The 17,522-nt window shown below is 43.6% G+C and overlaps 2 protein-coding genes across 11 annotated transcripts in view; both read right to left on the bottom strand.

The window, feature by feature from the left end:
- Positions 1–17,522, bottom strand: part of RADIL (Rap associating with DIL domain) — a 127,376-nt gene that overhangs the window by 37,478 nt on the left and 72,376 nt on the right. The gene's annotated exons all lie outside the window — the stretch shown is intronic.
- On the bottom strand, positions 12,972–15,621 carry PAPOLB (poly(A) polymerase beta). The gene has a single exon (XM_025426316.3). It carries the CDS (start codon positions 15,426–15,428, stop codon positions 13,500–13,502), a length of 1,929 nt encoding a protein of 642 aa, XP_025282101.1. The 5' UTR covers positions 15,429–15,621; the 3' UTR covers positions 12,972–13,499.

The following is a 17,522-nucleotide window of genomic DNA, read 5'->3' as shown; positions in this document are numbered from 1 at the left end:
AACTGGGAGACAAAAAATCCAAAAAAACAGATCCAGAACCTGAATAACAGAAGAACCAGAAGAAATCATCAAGAGAATACCATATTTTTTAAGAACAGAAGATGATCATGAGTTTTTAGATGAAAATGGTCCATGAAAAGTCCAACACACGAGAGATTAAAAATGCATGAAGGCTCAAGATGTGCAAGGGGATAGGGATCCCTGGGTGCGCAGCGGTTTGGCGCCTGCCTTTGGCCCAGGGTGCGATCCTGGAGACCTGGGATCAAATCCCACATCGGGCTCCCGGTGCATGGAGCCTGCTTCTTCCTCTGCTCTCTCTCTCTCTCTCTCTCTCTCTCTCTCTCTGTGACTATCATAAATAAATAAAAATTTTAAAAAAGATAAAAAAAAAGATGTGCAAGTGGATATATTTTGAATAAATATCATAACAGTTAAAACAATTCTTTTTAAATAAGAAGGTAAGACTCTAACATCCGGGTACAAACATACCATCCCAAGGCACACATGTGACTCTTCAGAGCGAGGCTGGGGGCTGGGGAGGAAGCAGCATAAAGAAGTTATGTGCTTCCAGAAGGAGAAAAAAGCTACCGAGCATGAGGGGTGAGGAAACACAGCACCCAACAGCTTCTCAGAGGGCTCTGTAATGAGAAATGGGCCAATCCCTTCAAAATTCTAGGAAGAAAGCTGTTTTCATTCTAAAACTCTACACCCAGATATTAATCAAGCATTAAAGCAGGATAAAGACCTTTTTAGACACACAGGGTCTGAAGCAATTTTAATTCCCTTGCATACATACTCTCTCAGGAAGCTACCAACTCCACCAAGATGGAGTGAATAACCGAGACAAGGAAGTGGGGGGGACAAGGAGAAACAGGGGGTCCTTCCTCAGAGAGAGGCCCACGGGAATGATGTGGGGCAGCCAGCCCGCACTGAAATAAGGCAGACTCCAAAATGCTGGAGTTCGGGATGCCTGGGTGGCTCAACGGTTGAGCATCTGCCTTTGGCTCAGGACGTCATCCCAGAGTATCAGGATTGAGTCTCGCATCAGGTTCCCTGCATAGAGCCTGCTTCTCCCTCTGCCTATGTCTCTCCCACTGTGTGTCTCTCATGAATAGATAAATAAATCTTTTTAAAAATGCTGGAATTGGTAAAATACACCATATATCCGAGCATCCTGAAGTAAGGTAATTGGCAGAGAGCTGGGGAATACTGATTAGTGAGAAAGAGAATACAAACAAGAACCACAATAATTAACTTCAAAGAAACTAAAAGTTGGGCAAACAGAAAAAGTAATCCTTGTATACACCAACATTCAGTTGTGCAAAGGCGCACCTGGCCACAGAAATGTGCACCCTGGTCCTTTTTTTTTTTTTTTAAGATAGATTTATTTATTTATTATTTATTTATTTATTTATTTATTTATTTATTCATTCATTCATTCATTCATTCATTCATTCATTCATTCATTCAGAGAGAAAGGCAGAGACACAAGCAGGCTCCTTGCAGGAAGCCCGACATGGGACTCGATCCCAGGTCTCCAGGATCACACCCCGGACTGCAGGCGGCGCTAAACCGCTGCGCCAACAGGGCTGCCCTGCACCCTAGTTCCTAATCCAACCACCACTCTGACGCCCTGAGAGCACCAGCCACGGGAGGTGGATGTTTTAACAAGAGCCATTCTCATCTTCATGGTAGGAAATCACTAGATGTGCCCCAAAATCAAAACAAAAAAATCAAGTATAGTAGGATAAGCTTGTTATTTTAAGCTATGGAATTAAATGACAAAGAAGAAATAGTCTCGGATGATACTGATTCCCTTGGAGGAGTGCAAAATTGGGAAGAGCAGGCTGGGGTGAGGAACTGTGTGTGTGGTCTTTGTTTTTGTTTTTAATCAGCAATAGGGAAGTACAGCCTTAACTGTGCACCTATGTAACTTTGGTAAAAATAAGTAAACTTTTTTTTAAGATTTTATTTTTCTTATGAAAGACACACATAGAGAGGCAGAGACAAAGAGGGAGAAGCAGGCTCCCTGCAGGGAGCCCTATGCAGAACTTGATCCTGGGACTCTGGGATCACGACCTGAGCCAAAGGCAGACCTCAACCACTGAGCCACCCACGTGCCCAGTAAGCATTTTTTTTTTAAGTAGGCTCCATGCCCAGCACAGAGCCCAATACAGGGCTCAAACTCATGACCCTGAGATCAACACCCTAGCTGAGATCAAGAGTCCTATGCTTAACCAACTGAGCCACCCAGACGCCCTAGTAAGTAAATGTTTTTAAAGGTATATCCCCTTCAACTTACTAAACGAATGAACGAAGACACACACTTAGGGTAGACATGTCCTCTGTCCCTAGATACACCTTTCTTTAGATTTTAAATTCTTGACATTGTTTGCATCTTTGAAGCTAGAAAGCATCCTATATGCACGTGGCATGTCAGCTCAGCAGCAGCTGTGATGTGAGAACTCCCACATCTCCTCCCGTCCAGGGGTGAGATGGGGGAGACCCTACAATATTTCAGCCAGATAAGAATTATTTGAAGAAGGAACATGAGCTCTGTCATGTGCAAAACTTTCAGGATTTCATGCCAACACTGGGAAGAAAATCGCAGAGATCACAGTGGAGCACTCTCCTCAGAAACTCTGCCTTTCTGGAGCTCCTGAGGGTGCAGAAGACGATGCTGTGTGCATTCTGATGGGCCCAGGGTTGAAAAGGAGAATTAGACGCTGGATTTATTTCACTCAGATTTATCTTTTCATGTATGCACAAAACGGATACAGATAAAAATCCATGTTTAAATAAATCTTTAGGTTTACTAGAACTCTTTAAGGAAGTACAAAACTGGGATCCCTGGGTGGCGCAGTGGTTTGGCGCCTGCCTTTGGCCCAGGGCGTGATCCCGGAAACCCGGGATCAAATCCCAAGTCGGGTTCCTGGTGCATGGAGCCTGCTTCTCCCTCTGCATATGTCTCTGCCTCTCTCTCTCTCTCTCTCTCTCTCTCTCTGTGTGACTATCATAAAAAAAATTTTTTAATTAAATTAAATTTAAAAAAAAAGGAAGTACAAAACTAAGAATCCTAAAGTAATACTAAAGCCTTGTGTCTGGTTTAATGAATAGCCCTTTATATTTTGTGGTAAATAAGACATATCATTAATTTTAGTGGTTAAGGCGGCACCTGGGTGGCTCAGCAGTTGAGCATCTGCCTTTGATTTGGGTCATGATCCCAGCGTCCTGGGATCAAGTCCCGTATCAGAATCCCTGCAAGGAGCCTACTTCTCCCTCTGCCTATGTCTCTGCCTCTCTGTGTGTCTCTCATGAATAAAATCTTTAAAAATTTTAGTGGTTAAGACATATTTATTTTAATGGTAATACATATAACTGTATTGCAAAATTGTTCTTAATGATCCCAAAATATACATAGATAGCGCTCCATCCACACCATGGAATATTCCATAATCCCTATAATGAATGAATGAGAACTGTAATAGATGTGGAAGAAGTTTGGCAGGAAAACGAAATATGTGATCCCATCACTAAAACAACAACCTTGAACCCAAAACATGTGCATGAACACACTCGAGTAGGTCCACACCTACTCAAGCGCCCAAGCGCAGAGAAACTACAGAAGGCCACTGTGGTGGACAGGGTTCTAGGATGACCTCTGTTGTCTCCGCCTCCTGGGATTACTCCCATCCTTGTGTTCAAGGGCAAAGAGATTTTGCAGATGTAATTAAGGTCCTGGCAGGATTGATCTTAAGATACGGAGACAATCCAGGGGGCCCGACCTAATCACCTGAGTGCCATCAAAGCAGGGAGTTTTGTCCAGTCGGTCACAGGAAGCAGAATTACCCTGTGAGAAGGGTTTGGACAAGGGGGTGCTCTACTGTGGTGCTGGGAGGGAGCCCTGGTCGACAGCAAGCAGCAGCAGCAGCAGGAGGAGAGGCAGAGGCCAGATGGAGACCCAGTCCTACAACCCCGAGGAACTGAATGCTGCCAATAACCTGTGGACTTGCAAGACAGCAGCCCCTAAGTGAGCAGAGGGTCCAGCTCCCCCTGAGCCAGACTCCCAACTCACTGAAACTGTGAGGCAATAGTTTTAAGCCACTAGATTTGTGGTTATTTGTTACAGGGATGACAGTAGACTCTCATCCTGGGAAATGAGGCACTGCTGTAACAAATACCTACAATGGGGAAGGTACTTCCAAGTCAGGCAGCAGGAAGAATTCGAAGAGCACAGAGCAGAAAGAGTCCAGAGGGCCATTAGGCTATTCACAGAAACATGGGCTGAAAGACGCTGCTGGTAAGAGCTTAGAAGACAATGAGGAACATTTCCTCAAACTGCCTTCGTGAAAGCAGAACCTGCTGTGGGCAACTTGCCCTGGGAATCTAGACTTGGAGAGGGCTGCAGTGGAAGCTCAGAAGGACACGGGATGGGGATGTGTTCCTGGGGATCTGGGAAGGGGGCCTGGTTGTGCAGAAAGGACCTGGAACTAAGGGCCTGAAAAGACCTCTCAGCAGAAGTGGCCCACTTTCTTCTTGCTACCTGTCAGGAGAACCAAAGAGCAGAGAATCAAAACGGAACTGGGACTGGATGACTGCACATCCTCAGCCTCTCCGCGTGACAAGAGAGGCCAAGAGTCAGAACCTGCTGCTGGAGAATGGCGCCCAGACAAGGCTCAGAGCCCTGCCTATTCCTCTCCTGGCGTCTTGTAGGGATCTGGAGTCAGAGAGCTGAGCCATACAAAGACCCTTTCAAGAGACCAAGGGTGCTCCTCATCAAACTATGGGCATCGGAGCAGCTTACAAGCCCCCTCACATCTCAGTAGAAGCTAGAAGTGGAGAAGGGCCACATCAGAAGCATCGCCTGTGGGTGTGGCTTGTGTGACAGGTGAATGCCCCTGGAATCCGTGCACAGCACAGGCCCCAGGTTCTCGAGAAGCAGCAACTCAGACTAGGGCAGAGGGAGCCTGGCATGGAAGGAGGCTCCTGACAGGCTGAAGGCTGAGGAAGCCACTTGCAGGGCTGCGGAGGAGTCCCATCTTTCGGGAAAAACAAAGGACGGCTCAGAGCCCAGAGAACGGCAGGCAGAGTGCTCCAAGCCTTGAAATTTAACCATGGACTCCAGCTGCAGTTTGCCTTGCTGGATTTCAAAAACTGCCTGGACTTGGCGACTCCTTCTCGCCATCCGCTGCCCTCTTTCTGACCCAGAACACCATGACTCTTGTCCTGCACCTGGCCACCCACTGCAATCTGGGAGCCTCTGGTTCCACAGGCTCAGGGGTAGGGAGGTCTGTGCCTTGCACCTGTGGAGCTCCACTTACTGGATGTTACTGGATGTACTCAGACACCTGCTCCACATCTGACTTACATTATGTACATGATGGACATTTGGACTTGAGCTGATGCACAACGGCATGAGGCTGTGAGGCCTGAGGATGACTAGAGCCTTTAGCCATTGCTATGGATATAGCTATGGCTCTTGGGTAGCCAGACCTAGGATGACCCCCAGTGACCCTTGCCCTCGTATAATCACCTCCCCTGAGCGTGGGAGGGACCTATAAATGTGGAAGCCATCATGCCCCCAGTGATGCTTTGTTTTATGGCAAAGGAAGTAACTAATCAGTTCAGTTCACTCTGGGTTCATCAAAAGGGAGGTTATCCAGGTGGGCCTAACCCAAGCACATGAACGTTTAAAAGCTGAGAGGAAGTCAAAGATTCAAAGATTCAAAGAATGAGGGAGGGCTGGTGCAACACTGCTGACCAGAAGGGATGGCGGGGGGGGAAGTGCAGGGGGTGACACACATGGATAGAAGGTGGGAGCAACCCCAAGACAACAGCCAGCAGGGAAATGGGAACCTCAGTCTGACAACCACAAGGAACTGAATTCTGCCAACGGTAAGGATGAGCCTCCTGACGAGAACCTGGCCTGGCTGACACCTTGCTTGGATCTGACCTTGTGATACCCTGTGATTCCAGCCACACCATGTCAGACTTCTGATTTGTGTGCTAAGGAATGGGCATTGTTTTAAGCTGCTATGCTTGTGGTAATGTATTACATAGCAAGGGAAAACTAATACAGGTCTGTACTAGGCTAGTACCATGAAATCAGGAGGAATCAGAATGGCAGAGGCACTTATGTGGGAGAGAGCAGAATTCCATGGTAAAAAAAAAAAAAAAAAAAGTTTATACCATATGAAGGCATTTATATAAAATAAAGTGTAAGAAGTGTGAGTGTGTCTATTAGCATTATTTCCCTAAAATATAACAGTCTAATCAGGACCAGTCAGATGACTTTGGACAAGGACAGCATTCCCACTGAAAACAAGGAACACTGGCGATATGGGGCATAAGCAACCGAGGAAGAAACTGTCAGGCCAAAATCTGAACAAAAAGAACCCAGAGGTGGGAGTTTCTGAAGCTACTTTTGTCCTGCAAACATTGGCCAGTTCCAGAGAACAAGAGCAGTGGTACTGTAAGAAATCAAAGCCCTGGGCTTGCTGTGTTGGAGCCTCTACAGGAGACCCTCCCCGCTTGCTCGTTCTTCCCTCCTCTGGCTCTGATAGGAAAGTCTTCTTGGTTTCATAAAATGCTGCTCCTTTCCCTGTCCTCTGGAAGTCGGAGGTGCAGTACTGGAATGATCCTGTCCTTGAGTATGAGGAAGAACTGGATAGACCTTGGGTCCAGCGTTTTCACGGTTGGGTTGGGTTGGGAGTGCATCCAAATTGCTCACGCACTCTCTCTCTCAGGGAAACTGTCCAGGTTTTTAAGTCTTTCTTGAGTGAGCTTTAAACAGGCTTTTTCTAGAAGATTGTCCATTTTGTCTAAGCTTTCAAATTCACTAGCAAAAAGCTATCTATAAGATCCTCTTAAAAAAAACAAACAAACAAACAAAAAAAAAAAAACCTTACTGGACAACCCGGGTGGCTCAGCGGTTTAGTGCTGCTTTTAGCCCAGGGCGTGATCCTGGAGACCCGGGATCGAGTCCCACGTCAGGATCCCTGCATGGAACCTACTTCTCCCTCTGCCTGTGTCTCTGCCTCTCTCTCTCTCTCTCTCTCTCTCCCTCTGTGTGTCTCTCATGAATAAATAAAATCTTTACAACAACAACAAAAACCCTCCTACTGTAGCTGTAGCCCTTTCACATCTCTGAGACTGCTCCTATGTACCATCTTCCTTTTCTTCATCAGTCTTCCCAGTTTTGACTACTAGTCTTTTCAAAGAACCTACTTTTCATTTTATTGATCCTCTCTCCTCCATGTCTTAATGCAGTAGGCAGATAGCTCATCAGTGTTTAGGCTTTAGCATAAGCATTTAAAGCTATGGCCCTCCTTGGGATTCCTGGGTGGCTCTGTAGGTTAAGCATCCTACTTTTGGTTTCGGCTCCGGTCATGATTGAAGGATCATGAGATTGAGCCCCATGTTGGTCTCCACACTCAGCACAGAGTCTGTTTGAGATTCTCCCTCCCTCTGCCCCTCCTCCAACTTGTGCTCACACTCTCTCTCAAATCTTTTTGTGTGTGTGTGCCTTTGCACAACTGAAGGCTGGTGTATACAAGGATTACTTTTTCTGTTTGCCCAACTTTTAATTTCTTTGAAGTTAATTATTGTGGTTCTTGTTTGTATTCTCTTTTATACTAATCAGTATTCCACAGCTCTCTGCCAATTACCTTACTTCAGGGTGCTTGGATATATCGTGTATTTTACCAATTCCAGCATTTTTTTAAAGATTTTTCATTCATTCATTCATTCATTCATTCATTCATTCATGAGAGACACAGAGAGAGGCAGAGACATAGGCAGAGGGAAAAGTAGGCTCCCTGCAAGGAGCCTGATATGGAGCTTGATCCTTTACTTTGACTCCCACCCTGAGTCAAAGGCAGACACTCAACCGCTGAGCCACCCAGGCATCCCTCAAATAAATAAAATCTAAAATAAAGCTATAGCCCTCCTTCTAAATCCTGTATCAGCTGCATTCCACAAGTTCTGATTCATAGGAAAGTCTTTCTTGATCCCTGAGTTACTTTGAAATATTTTAACTTCTGAATATCTGAGTGCTGTGTAAGAGATGGCCATCACTGCTGGTCAGGACCCATTCTCTCCTCCTTCCTAATAGTATCATGGTGAGGAGTGACGAGCTGATGTACTCAGCTCACAAAAACTACCTTTTCCAGTCTTTCTTGCAGATAGGCATGGCCAGTGATTGGTGGTCAGTGAGCAATGAGGCCATGTTCCCATTGCAACTTCTAGGAAAGTTCCACAGGAGGAGGATACGGTTTGCAGGGATAACCTTTGCCTGGCCCCCTCTTCCTGCCTTCTTCCTGTCCTCAACGCAGATGTGATGGCAGTGGCCCTGTAATTATCCTGTACTTGAGGGGATCTTCCAGACTGCAGGCATGAACTAGAATGGTAGGACTGAACGTGGAAGGAGCCTTGGGTCCCTGGTGACCTAGAAAGCCACATATTGGCCCTGAACCTACCACCGCTGTAATGTGAAGGAAAAGAAACCTGTCTTGGATTCACCAGTTACCTGGCCAAATGCAGCTCCTGACTGACGCAGAGGCTTCTAAGATACCACTTTGGTATTTGATTTCTGAACAGAGAATAGTTCACGTATATGAAAGCATTTATAACTTAGACTAAAAATAAATACTGCTCCATCTACCACCTAACTTAAAAAGATGAAACATTGGGATGCCTGGGTGGCTCAGCAGTTGAGCATCTACCTTTGGCTCAGGGTATGATCCCAGGTCAAGGGATCGAGTCCTGCATCAGGCTCCCTGCAAGGAGCCTGCCTCTGTGTCTTTCATGAATAAATAAACAAAATAAAATCTAAAATAAATAAATAAATAAATAAATAAATAAATAATAAATAAATAAATAAATAAAAGCTGGTTCATTTTAGGCTCACTATATTCTCTAAACTACAGCTCTCTGCCTTCTCCCCACCTCTCATCTCACCAAAAGAAACCACTACCCTGGACTCTGTGATTAACATTCCCTTTTTCCTAATTTACAGTTAGACCACACATTTTTGTAACCTTAAGTTATACTGCTCTACTTAGTATAACATTATTTTTCTGCTATTTTCTTTTTTCCTCAATATTCTGATACACTCTACACTGATGCATGTAGCTATGGTTCATCTAATCTCACAATTCTACACCGTTCATTGCATGAATACACCACTATCTATCCACTTCCCCACTTATGGTTTTGTGAGTTATTTCAAGCTTTAAGTTATTACAAAATGCTGCTACCAAAACTCCCATACTGATCTCCTGGTGATCCATGGGACAGAGTCTCTAGGAGAGTGCTTCCTGACTCTTCTGACACGATGGCACGTGTAGAAAACGATATTTTCATGAATACTGGAAGAACACCAGAGGGGTGTAGAGTTCTGGATGAAGCTGCAGAGGGGCCCACAGACTGGCACCATGAAGATTCAGTGCCTCCCAGCCCAGCGGCAGAGGCAGGCCCAAGCAGGCCCACAGTGCTAGTTAAGTCCAAACTGTCTCCCAAAAGGAACACAGCATTTCCCCCCTGTGTAGACCCTGCGTTAGAGCTCCCATAGCTCCCCCTCCTCCACAAGCCCGGATGTTGTCAGACATTCGGTAAGACAAATTTCTATGCACTCAAGTCATGTTTCCTCACTGCTAATGAGATGGGGTATCTTTCTGTGCAGTCTATTTCTAGATTCTCTTCTGAGACACTGATTTATTTCTTTTGCCCAGGTTTTATTAGGTAAAATCTGTTGTTCTTGAACGGATTGTTTTTGGCATCCTTGATACAATCCAGATAGTAATCATTTGTCAGTTTTATGTATTCTAACATCTCCCTATTTGAGCCTGTTTTTCACCTTTCACTGTTCATTATTTAATACAATTAACAGATTCTGTTCATCAGTCTTTAATGGTTTGAGCTTTTTTTGTCTTCTTCAGGAAATTCTTCCCTAAGTTATTTGTCATTGAATTTAGTAAACAAAAACAAAACAAAACAAACAAAAAAAAAACACACACACCTGTTTTGTAGTCAGAGAACATGCTCTGTGAATCAGATATTCTACAATATGCTGAGTCTTACTTTCTGATCAAGCAGGAGGTTAATTTTTGCACATGCCCAATGCTTATTTGAGAATAATATGCACTTTCCAATTTTTGGGTGGAAGGTACTATAATAAATGTCCAATAGATCAGGGATGACAAACACCGGCCAGGGGGGGATGGGTAACAAATCCAGCCCTGGCCATCTGTTTACATATCATCTCTGGCTTCCTGTACTCCACAAAGGCGGAGTTAAGTAGTTGAGACAAAGACCATATGGCCTCACAAAGCTGAAAATATTTACTATCTGGCCCTTTATAGGAAAAGCCTGCCAGTCTCTGTTGCGCTCAAAACTGTTCCCCTCCCCCTTTTTCTTTGGTCTGCTTGATATCAATTAATGAAAGGGCTGCTTTAAAATCTTCTATAACTGGGCAGCCCAGGTGGCTCAGCGGTTTAGTGCCACCTTTGGCCCGGGGCCTGATCCTGGAGACCCAGGATCGAGTCCCACATCGGGTTCCCTGGGTAGAGCCTACTTCTCCCTCTACCTGTGTCTCTGCCTCTCTCTGTCTCTGTCTCTCTCTCTGTCTCTCAATAAATAAAATCTTAAAAAAATATATAAAAAATAAAAATGTTAACAATGACACTTCAGCAATTTTGCTAATCCTTGCTTGTTATGTTACTTTATATTGAGGTTAGTTTATTAGATAAGAGTAAGTTTTAAATTGTTCCATTTTCCTGGTATATTACTTTTTCTTTCATTAGAGCAGTGGTCACTCTTGTCCCTAGCTGTTACTTCTGCTCTGAAATCTGTTTGGATGACCTGGTCACTCTAGCAGTTTCTTTTCCTTAGCGTGTATTTTTTCCATTCTTTGGTATCTTGCATTTTGGATGTGTCTCTCATAAATAGCAAACAGCTGCACTCAGTTTTTCCATGGAATCTGACACTCTTTTTGTCAGGAAGTCTGGTCCATTTGTTATATAAAGTGACATATATTTGGTTTCATTTCCATCATCTTAGACGATATTTTCTTTTTACCTGTTTTTTCTATCCTCCTCCTCTATCCTCCTTAAAATTTTTTTCACTCCATTTTTTACCTTATGAAAGTTTTAACCTTTTCACATGTTCCCCTAACATTATAACATGACTTCTAGAGTTAATAAAGTCAAAAATTTCAGCAGTGTCTTTATCCTCCTCCACAACAATGTAAGAGCATCTGAACTCTTATTGTCAGATTTAAACCCCTTTCCTTGCCTCTTTGCTGTTTATTTTTATTGTGTTTTCAATGGAGAAATACATCATCTGTTTCCAAAATAGCGCTTGAAAAATACAAGGGGTACAGGTTCTATAAAACAAAGCCAACTCCTGCCATGAGACACTATGTACATCATGTGAAAAAACTAGTCTGATATTCAGAAAACTCTAAGTTTCCAGCTTGGTTAAACAAGTATAGTTACATGAAACACTTAATAAACTAATTTTCCCCCAAAGTGTAAACAAAATGACAAGACCACATCTGTGCCTGGCAATTCCAGCCAGACACCTCAACTCTCTGAAATACACAGCTCCTGTGCACACTTTGCCCAACTTATTGTAGCAGAAGGGCAAGATATCTTGACTGCACAGGCAAATATGTGGGCAATAGGGACACTGTGTACTCGACATCACAAAGTAGGGGTAAAAAGAAAGCCTCAGTTACTGCAGAGCCTATAAGGAAGAAGACTATATTCCAACTTTGGAAAGTTAATCTAGAAGGATAGAGAAAGGGTTTAAGAAATTATAGTTTCACATGAAAAATGCACACATGGTAGAAAGGAACACAGTTGGGGGAGGGTAGGAATCAGAACCAGGCTAACCAGGAAACCTGTCAGGCTCGCTGTGTCTAGATTCAGACAGACCAAGTTTCCATTCATCTACATCTGTTGCCATTCATGTGTCCTAAACACAGATGTTTTGCTGCTTAATTATGAGTGGCCTTTCATTTTTTAATTTAAAAGAAGGTATTCCTAACCTCTCGTAGGATAAAAAAACAGAAAGCTGACTAGATGTCAAGTACTTGCTAGAAACTATTTTGTATTTCAATGTTTTTACATGTGAAATTTACTGATAAATTTTAGTGAGTCCTTTAAAAATAAAAATTGGTTTAAATATTTTGGAGAAAATGCCTTTTTGCTTACATGTTTAAACTGGAAATTAACTTTATCATAAGCAAATACTCTGTGGAGCATACAAAATTTCTCATAAGTATAGCTCAAACAGCCATCCAAGACCAATAACATGTTTCCCAATTCATTACTTTCGGTAAAACTTTAGTAAAATATTAGCCATAGAACCCATATCCAGTGTTTTGTACCGTGTTGCCACAGGATTGTTGGTTTTCTATCATGGTTAAAAATATACTAGCATTTTTTTTTAAATGAATCAACATACAAGCATACCTTGTACATACAAACAAAGAGAAGCAGGGGAGAGGCAAAAAGCTTTTTGTTTTAGGACAAATGCAAGAGAATATGGATCTTTGTTAGTTCTGAGACAGTACTTGGTATTTGCTGACTGTATGCACTCTAAAACAATTCCACAGATAAGACCAACAGATCATTTCTTGATTGTGTCCCAGAAAAGCCAAAGATCTACTAATTACTGTTCCAATGTCAAATATATACCCTATGAGTTGACATTTCAATTTAAAGGGTTACAGCTACCTCACCAGAACCGAGCTAGATGGACTTCTATGCTTTTTCTGAAGTTTGGTACACACTGCACCCACAATGGTATCCAATTGACAATTAATAATGAAGAAAACTCTTCAGGAAAAAAACCTAAAATTCATCAAGCTGAAAAACTTAAAATTAGTTCTACTTTCTAATAAAAATATACATAAAGTGCATCATCAGTATAAGGAGTTCTGATACCAGTTTGTATTGCAAATTTTCCCCAACAATGCATCAAACATAAATCCAGTCCAGATGTCAGGCATGGGTACAAATATAGTTGGAGGGTTTTTTTTCTGTTTTTTTTTTCTCTTTATGGGTAGTCCTTTAAAATAGTTACCATAACTGCTGCTGACATATTTATAATAGTACTTCTAGCTTCATATACTAACCTGGACTTCTGATCAAGATTAGCCAAATAAAGTTACCAAATAAGGCTAAATCTAGTTTGAGTCAAATCTAGTTTGGCACCCTTCATTCTCCTCCTTAAGAATTTGAAGACAACAGGTTGAGTTGGCAGATATAGTTTATGGACCCTTGAGGTTGTTTTTATAGTTCAATCTGTCTTACTGAATTCTTGGTAACAGGAACGGTATTTGCAGGGAGAGCCGGGATATTAGAAAGTTCTGTCCTGGGTGTTTTCCACAAGGCCAGCACTGTCTGAGTAATTTCCAATGGAGTTGTACTTGTCTCTTTATGAGATTGTTCCTTTTCAAGTTTCCTTGGTCCTTTATGAGGTGAGAACGTCCCCTAGACTCCCACAATAGGATTAGCTATGTTTGTTGCAGGACTCCCTGAAGGCCTGGGTGGATGGTTTACCAGACGTGCTGAAGAAACAACTCTGGCAACTGTGGGCTTTGGTGGTGGAGGAAGGGCTAGTTGTGAGGCAGTCTGAGGAATGCTTTCACTCGATGCACCCCCTAAGCTTTCACTGGGATTCACTTGTTGCAAGGAAATTTCAGTAACTTGTACGGTGGTCACAGATGCAGCCATTACAGTAGGAACAGGACTATTTCTGCCCTGAGAGCTGCCAGTCACTGGGCTGGTCTTCATAGTGCCAGTAGGTGAGGGCACAGACATGCTGTCTTCACTGGCTGCAGACAAGTCAAGGCTGCCATCACTCAAAGCTGTCAAAGTGACACCTTCCATTGAATGTGTTTTCCGTTTCTGAAGCACATGATTAGGCAGTAGTTGATGAAGTTCCTTTCTTTTTAAATGCATTGCAGCAATTTTCATATCCATCTCAAACATCTTGCTATTTATTGCTTGCCTATAAACTGTATCTGTGAAAGACTGGATATCATAGGTGAGATCAATACTGAGAACGTCAGAGTTTTCTGGCTTTTTTAGCACTAACCCAATTACCCACATAGTACGAAATTCTTCCTTGTCAGGATTTTCCTTAGGTGCTGGAAATGACTGAGGATTCACATGCGCCAGAGTAATAAATTCATTCTTCTCCAAGCTTCCAACCAGGATTCGGATTTTTGATTCCACCAAGCCCACCCATTCAAGATGCTGTTTTTCTGTCGGTGCGCTTGCTAGAAGAACAATATAATGCTTATACTTTTGAAAGAAGCTCGGAGCTTCAAAAAGCTTGGACCACTCTGCCTTACTGAGCAAAATTTCATGTGTGATAGCAAGCCCTTGTTTAAACTCCTCAATCATGACCATCCTTGTCGAAACAGACACATTGTATGTGGAGTTCTGCTGTGGGTATGCTGGTGTGATTATGGGCATAAGATGGTACCTATCACTGGGATTTACTCTTGGGTCCCATACAGGCAAATTAAGATTCCGCTCTTCAGGCTCTTTCAGTAGCACTGGATTTGGCCACTCCCATTCAGAAAATACCAAGAAAAACTTCCGTACAAGAGTTGATGCTATAGCATTTGGGTAGAGCTGGCAAGTTCTTGCTACTAGCATGGCCCAGGAAACACCTCCCAGGAAGCCTAGTATATTGGAATAGATATTGTGGCATTTGGCCCACAGTTTGATGGCTCTCAGAGTTAACCTGAAGTTGTCAATGTTTGGTACTAGATGTAAAATTTCATCTGTCACCCGGCAACCGTTAAGGCTTCTTATGCATCTAATATCTAAGTTTTTAAGCAGACTGTCATCTCTCAGGTCCAAATCTTCGGGAATAGTCTGCAGTGCCAACCTTGCAAACAAAATATCAATCTCTATCCCATCAAAACACAGTTTAATAACTGGTACAAATGCTTCCTCAACAGCCCTTAAATCTTTTACTTCTTCATGTAGTTTCAATTTGTCATAGAACGAGGTGAAAAAGTCGCTCCGATCGACATGTCTCGGTGCAACGCACAACGCATCAATATCGGCACCTTTTGTATGTACTCCTAATCTGTAAGAACCAAAGGTAAAGATTTTCCCTCCAACGTTTTCAATTACAGCTTGTGGAAGGCTCTTGCTTTCACTGATTTCTCGTATCCATTCCTTTACCAGATTATTTAATTTTTCCAAAATTAAAATCCTGCGCTGCAGTTCCTCTTCCTCTTCAAAAACCCCAAAGGGCTTCAGGGTTTCAATTAGCTTCTGGGTAAGTACGCAGTCAGTCTCCTTGGGGGCTGCTAAACTGATGGGGGAAGAGATGCCATAGTGCTTGGGAGGCAGCGGCATCTGTTGTGATCCCGGGGTTGTCACCGGAAACGGCATCATCTCTAGCGCCGGCCCTGCCACGCCACGTCCCCCGCCACCGCGACCTCCACGGCCGCTGCCCGGGTCATGATCCGCTGAGGCGGGAGGGGCGGGGCTCCTACCAGCCCAGGTCCAACCCGCTCCCGCTCCGCTCCCGCCGCTTCAAGCGCCTCTCAGCCGTCCCCTCGGCCCCAACATGGCGCCCGGGCCCTCGGAGCGGCATTCTAGAATGGCCACGCACGCCACGTATGTTACGGCGCCTGCGCGTGGCGCGAAGCCTCACGGGAGTTGTAGTTTCCGAGGTTCCACTGCAGGACCCTGGCGGGTACAGGTGGTCAAGGGGTTTGGCTTGTTCTTGGCTTCGTCCATACGGTTTACACACACCTACCATCTAGTCCCTTGATCACCATTTTTTCTTACGCCTCCGATCTATTTCCTCTCCAGGGGCAGCTTCAAGTGGCCTTCGTCCTACAGCGCATTCTTCAGAAACCCCTCGCAGCGAGGGTCTGCTGTGCAAAGCGCCTCCCATTGCATTCTTCGTGGTGGGTGCCTGGCTGGTGGCTTAGCTGGCTCTGCAACTCTGGGCTGACAGTTCTGTTCTTCCCAGCTGGAAGGTCCTACCTGCTGCCTCAGGTTTCTACGATTTCTGTTGAGAAATCTGCAGTTCAGCTGACCCACTCACCTCTCTTTTCCTAATGGCAGCTGTAAGAATCCTCCCTGCCCTGAGTGTCCTTCAGGACCGCCACTGGTATCAAGGGATAAACTTTTCATTTACCTTACACTGTGATTTATGGACCATAAGATTCGTGTTTTTCATTCCATGACCTTCGGAAGAAGCCAAGGCATGTCCTTGGACTATCCTCTCCACACCATTCTCTTGATTCTCTTCACGCAGACATGTGATAGAGTCACTGGGTTCTCCGTGTCTCTGAGCTTCTGTTTCTTCGTGGGTGACGCCACATCTCCCTCTCAACTCTCCAATTTTCTTTCAGTTGTAGTCTGCTGTTTAAGCCCATCACTGAAGTATCCATTTAAATACTTACATTAAAAAAGAATACTTACATTTTTAATTACTAAAACCATTATCTTGTTCTTTTCTAAATCTTCCCTGCCTCATTTTTAACTTACTTAATATTCTATAACTAATGGTTCCAATTCTTAATATTCTTGAGAATCTGATTTTAACTTGTTTTCTACTTACTCAGGCATCATTTCGTGTGTCTTGTAATTTTTGGATTGTGAGCTCATCTCTGGTGAGGCTTGGGATGCCTGGATGTCCTTCCAAAGAGGAATTGCTTTGTTTCCATGAGATGTCCTTGTACACTATCAAATTGTACACTGTAATTTAATTCCTTTTCCAGGGACTAGCCAAATCACCTGAGTAGTGTGATTTTGAATCCCAAACATATGAGAGGAAGGGTGGTTTTCAATTCTAGGGAAGAGTTTTTCCCACCCAGAGCCCACATAAAGAGAATACTTTGTCACCTCCTTTCCTCAGGTATCAGATTCTTCCTGTTCCATCTTTTCATTCAGTGTGTCTGCCATTCAAGAGTTGCAACCATATCTGGGGGTTTCAGTTCCAACTCCCTGCCTCTTTAGGGTTGTTTTTTGTTTGTTTGTTTTTTGTTTGGGGTTTTTTTTTTTTGTTTTTTGTTTTTGTTTTTGTTTTTGTTTTTTGCCTCTTTACGTCTTGAAGGTCTAGGTCTCTTTCTTATGTAGCTGCTAAAGTTTTTTTTTAAGATTTTATTTATTTATTCATGAGAGACAGAGAGAGAGAGAGGCAAAGGGAGAAGCAAGGTCCGTGCAGGGAGCCCGACGTGGGATTTGATCCTAGGACTCTGGGATCACATCCTGAGCCAAAGGCAGATGCTCAACCTCAACCGCTGAGCCACCCGGTGTCCCTAAACTAAAGTTTCTTGATCACAAAGACTCGCAAATGCCTCCAGAGCTTATAAAATCAGCTAAGATTCTGAGGTTTCAAAGTACCTCTTTTTTTTTTAACCCCTGCTGATTTACTTGGTTACTCAACTATGCCTCTTAAAGGAGATTTTAAAAAATATTTCAACTAAGGAAGGTGGGCAGGGGGTTGGGGTGACTGGGTAGTGGGCACTGAGG

This window comes from Canis lupus, chromosome 6 (assembly GCF_003254725.2).
Source record: "Canis lupus dingo isolate Sandy chromosome 6, ASM325472v2, whole genome shotgun sequence".
Taxonomy (NCBI): domain Eukaryota; kingdom Metazoa; phylum Chordata; class Mammalia; order Carnivora; family Canidae; genus Canis; species Canis lupus.
Note: the sequence above shows the minus strand (reverse complement) of the source record. Positions and strands in the feature narration are given on the sequence as shown.

What these genes read in the sequence shown, in the direction of transcription:
- PAPOLB (XM_025426316.3), bottom strand. Translation starts at nt 15,428, where the DNA reads ATGATGCCGTTTCCGGTGACAACCCCGGGATCACAACAGATGCCGCTG.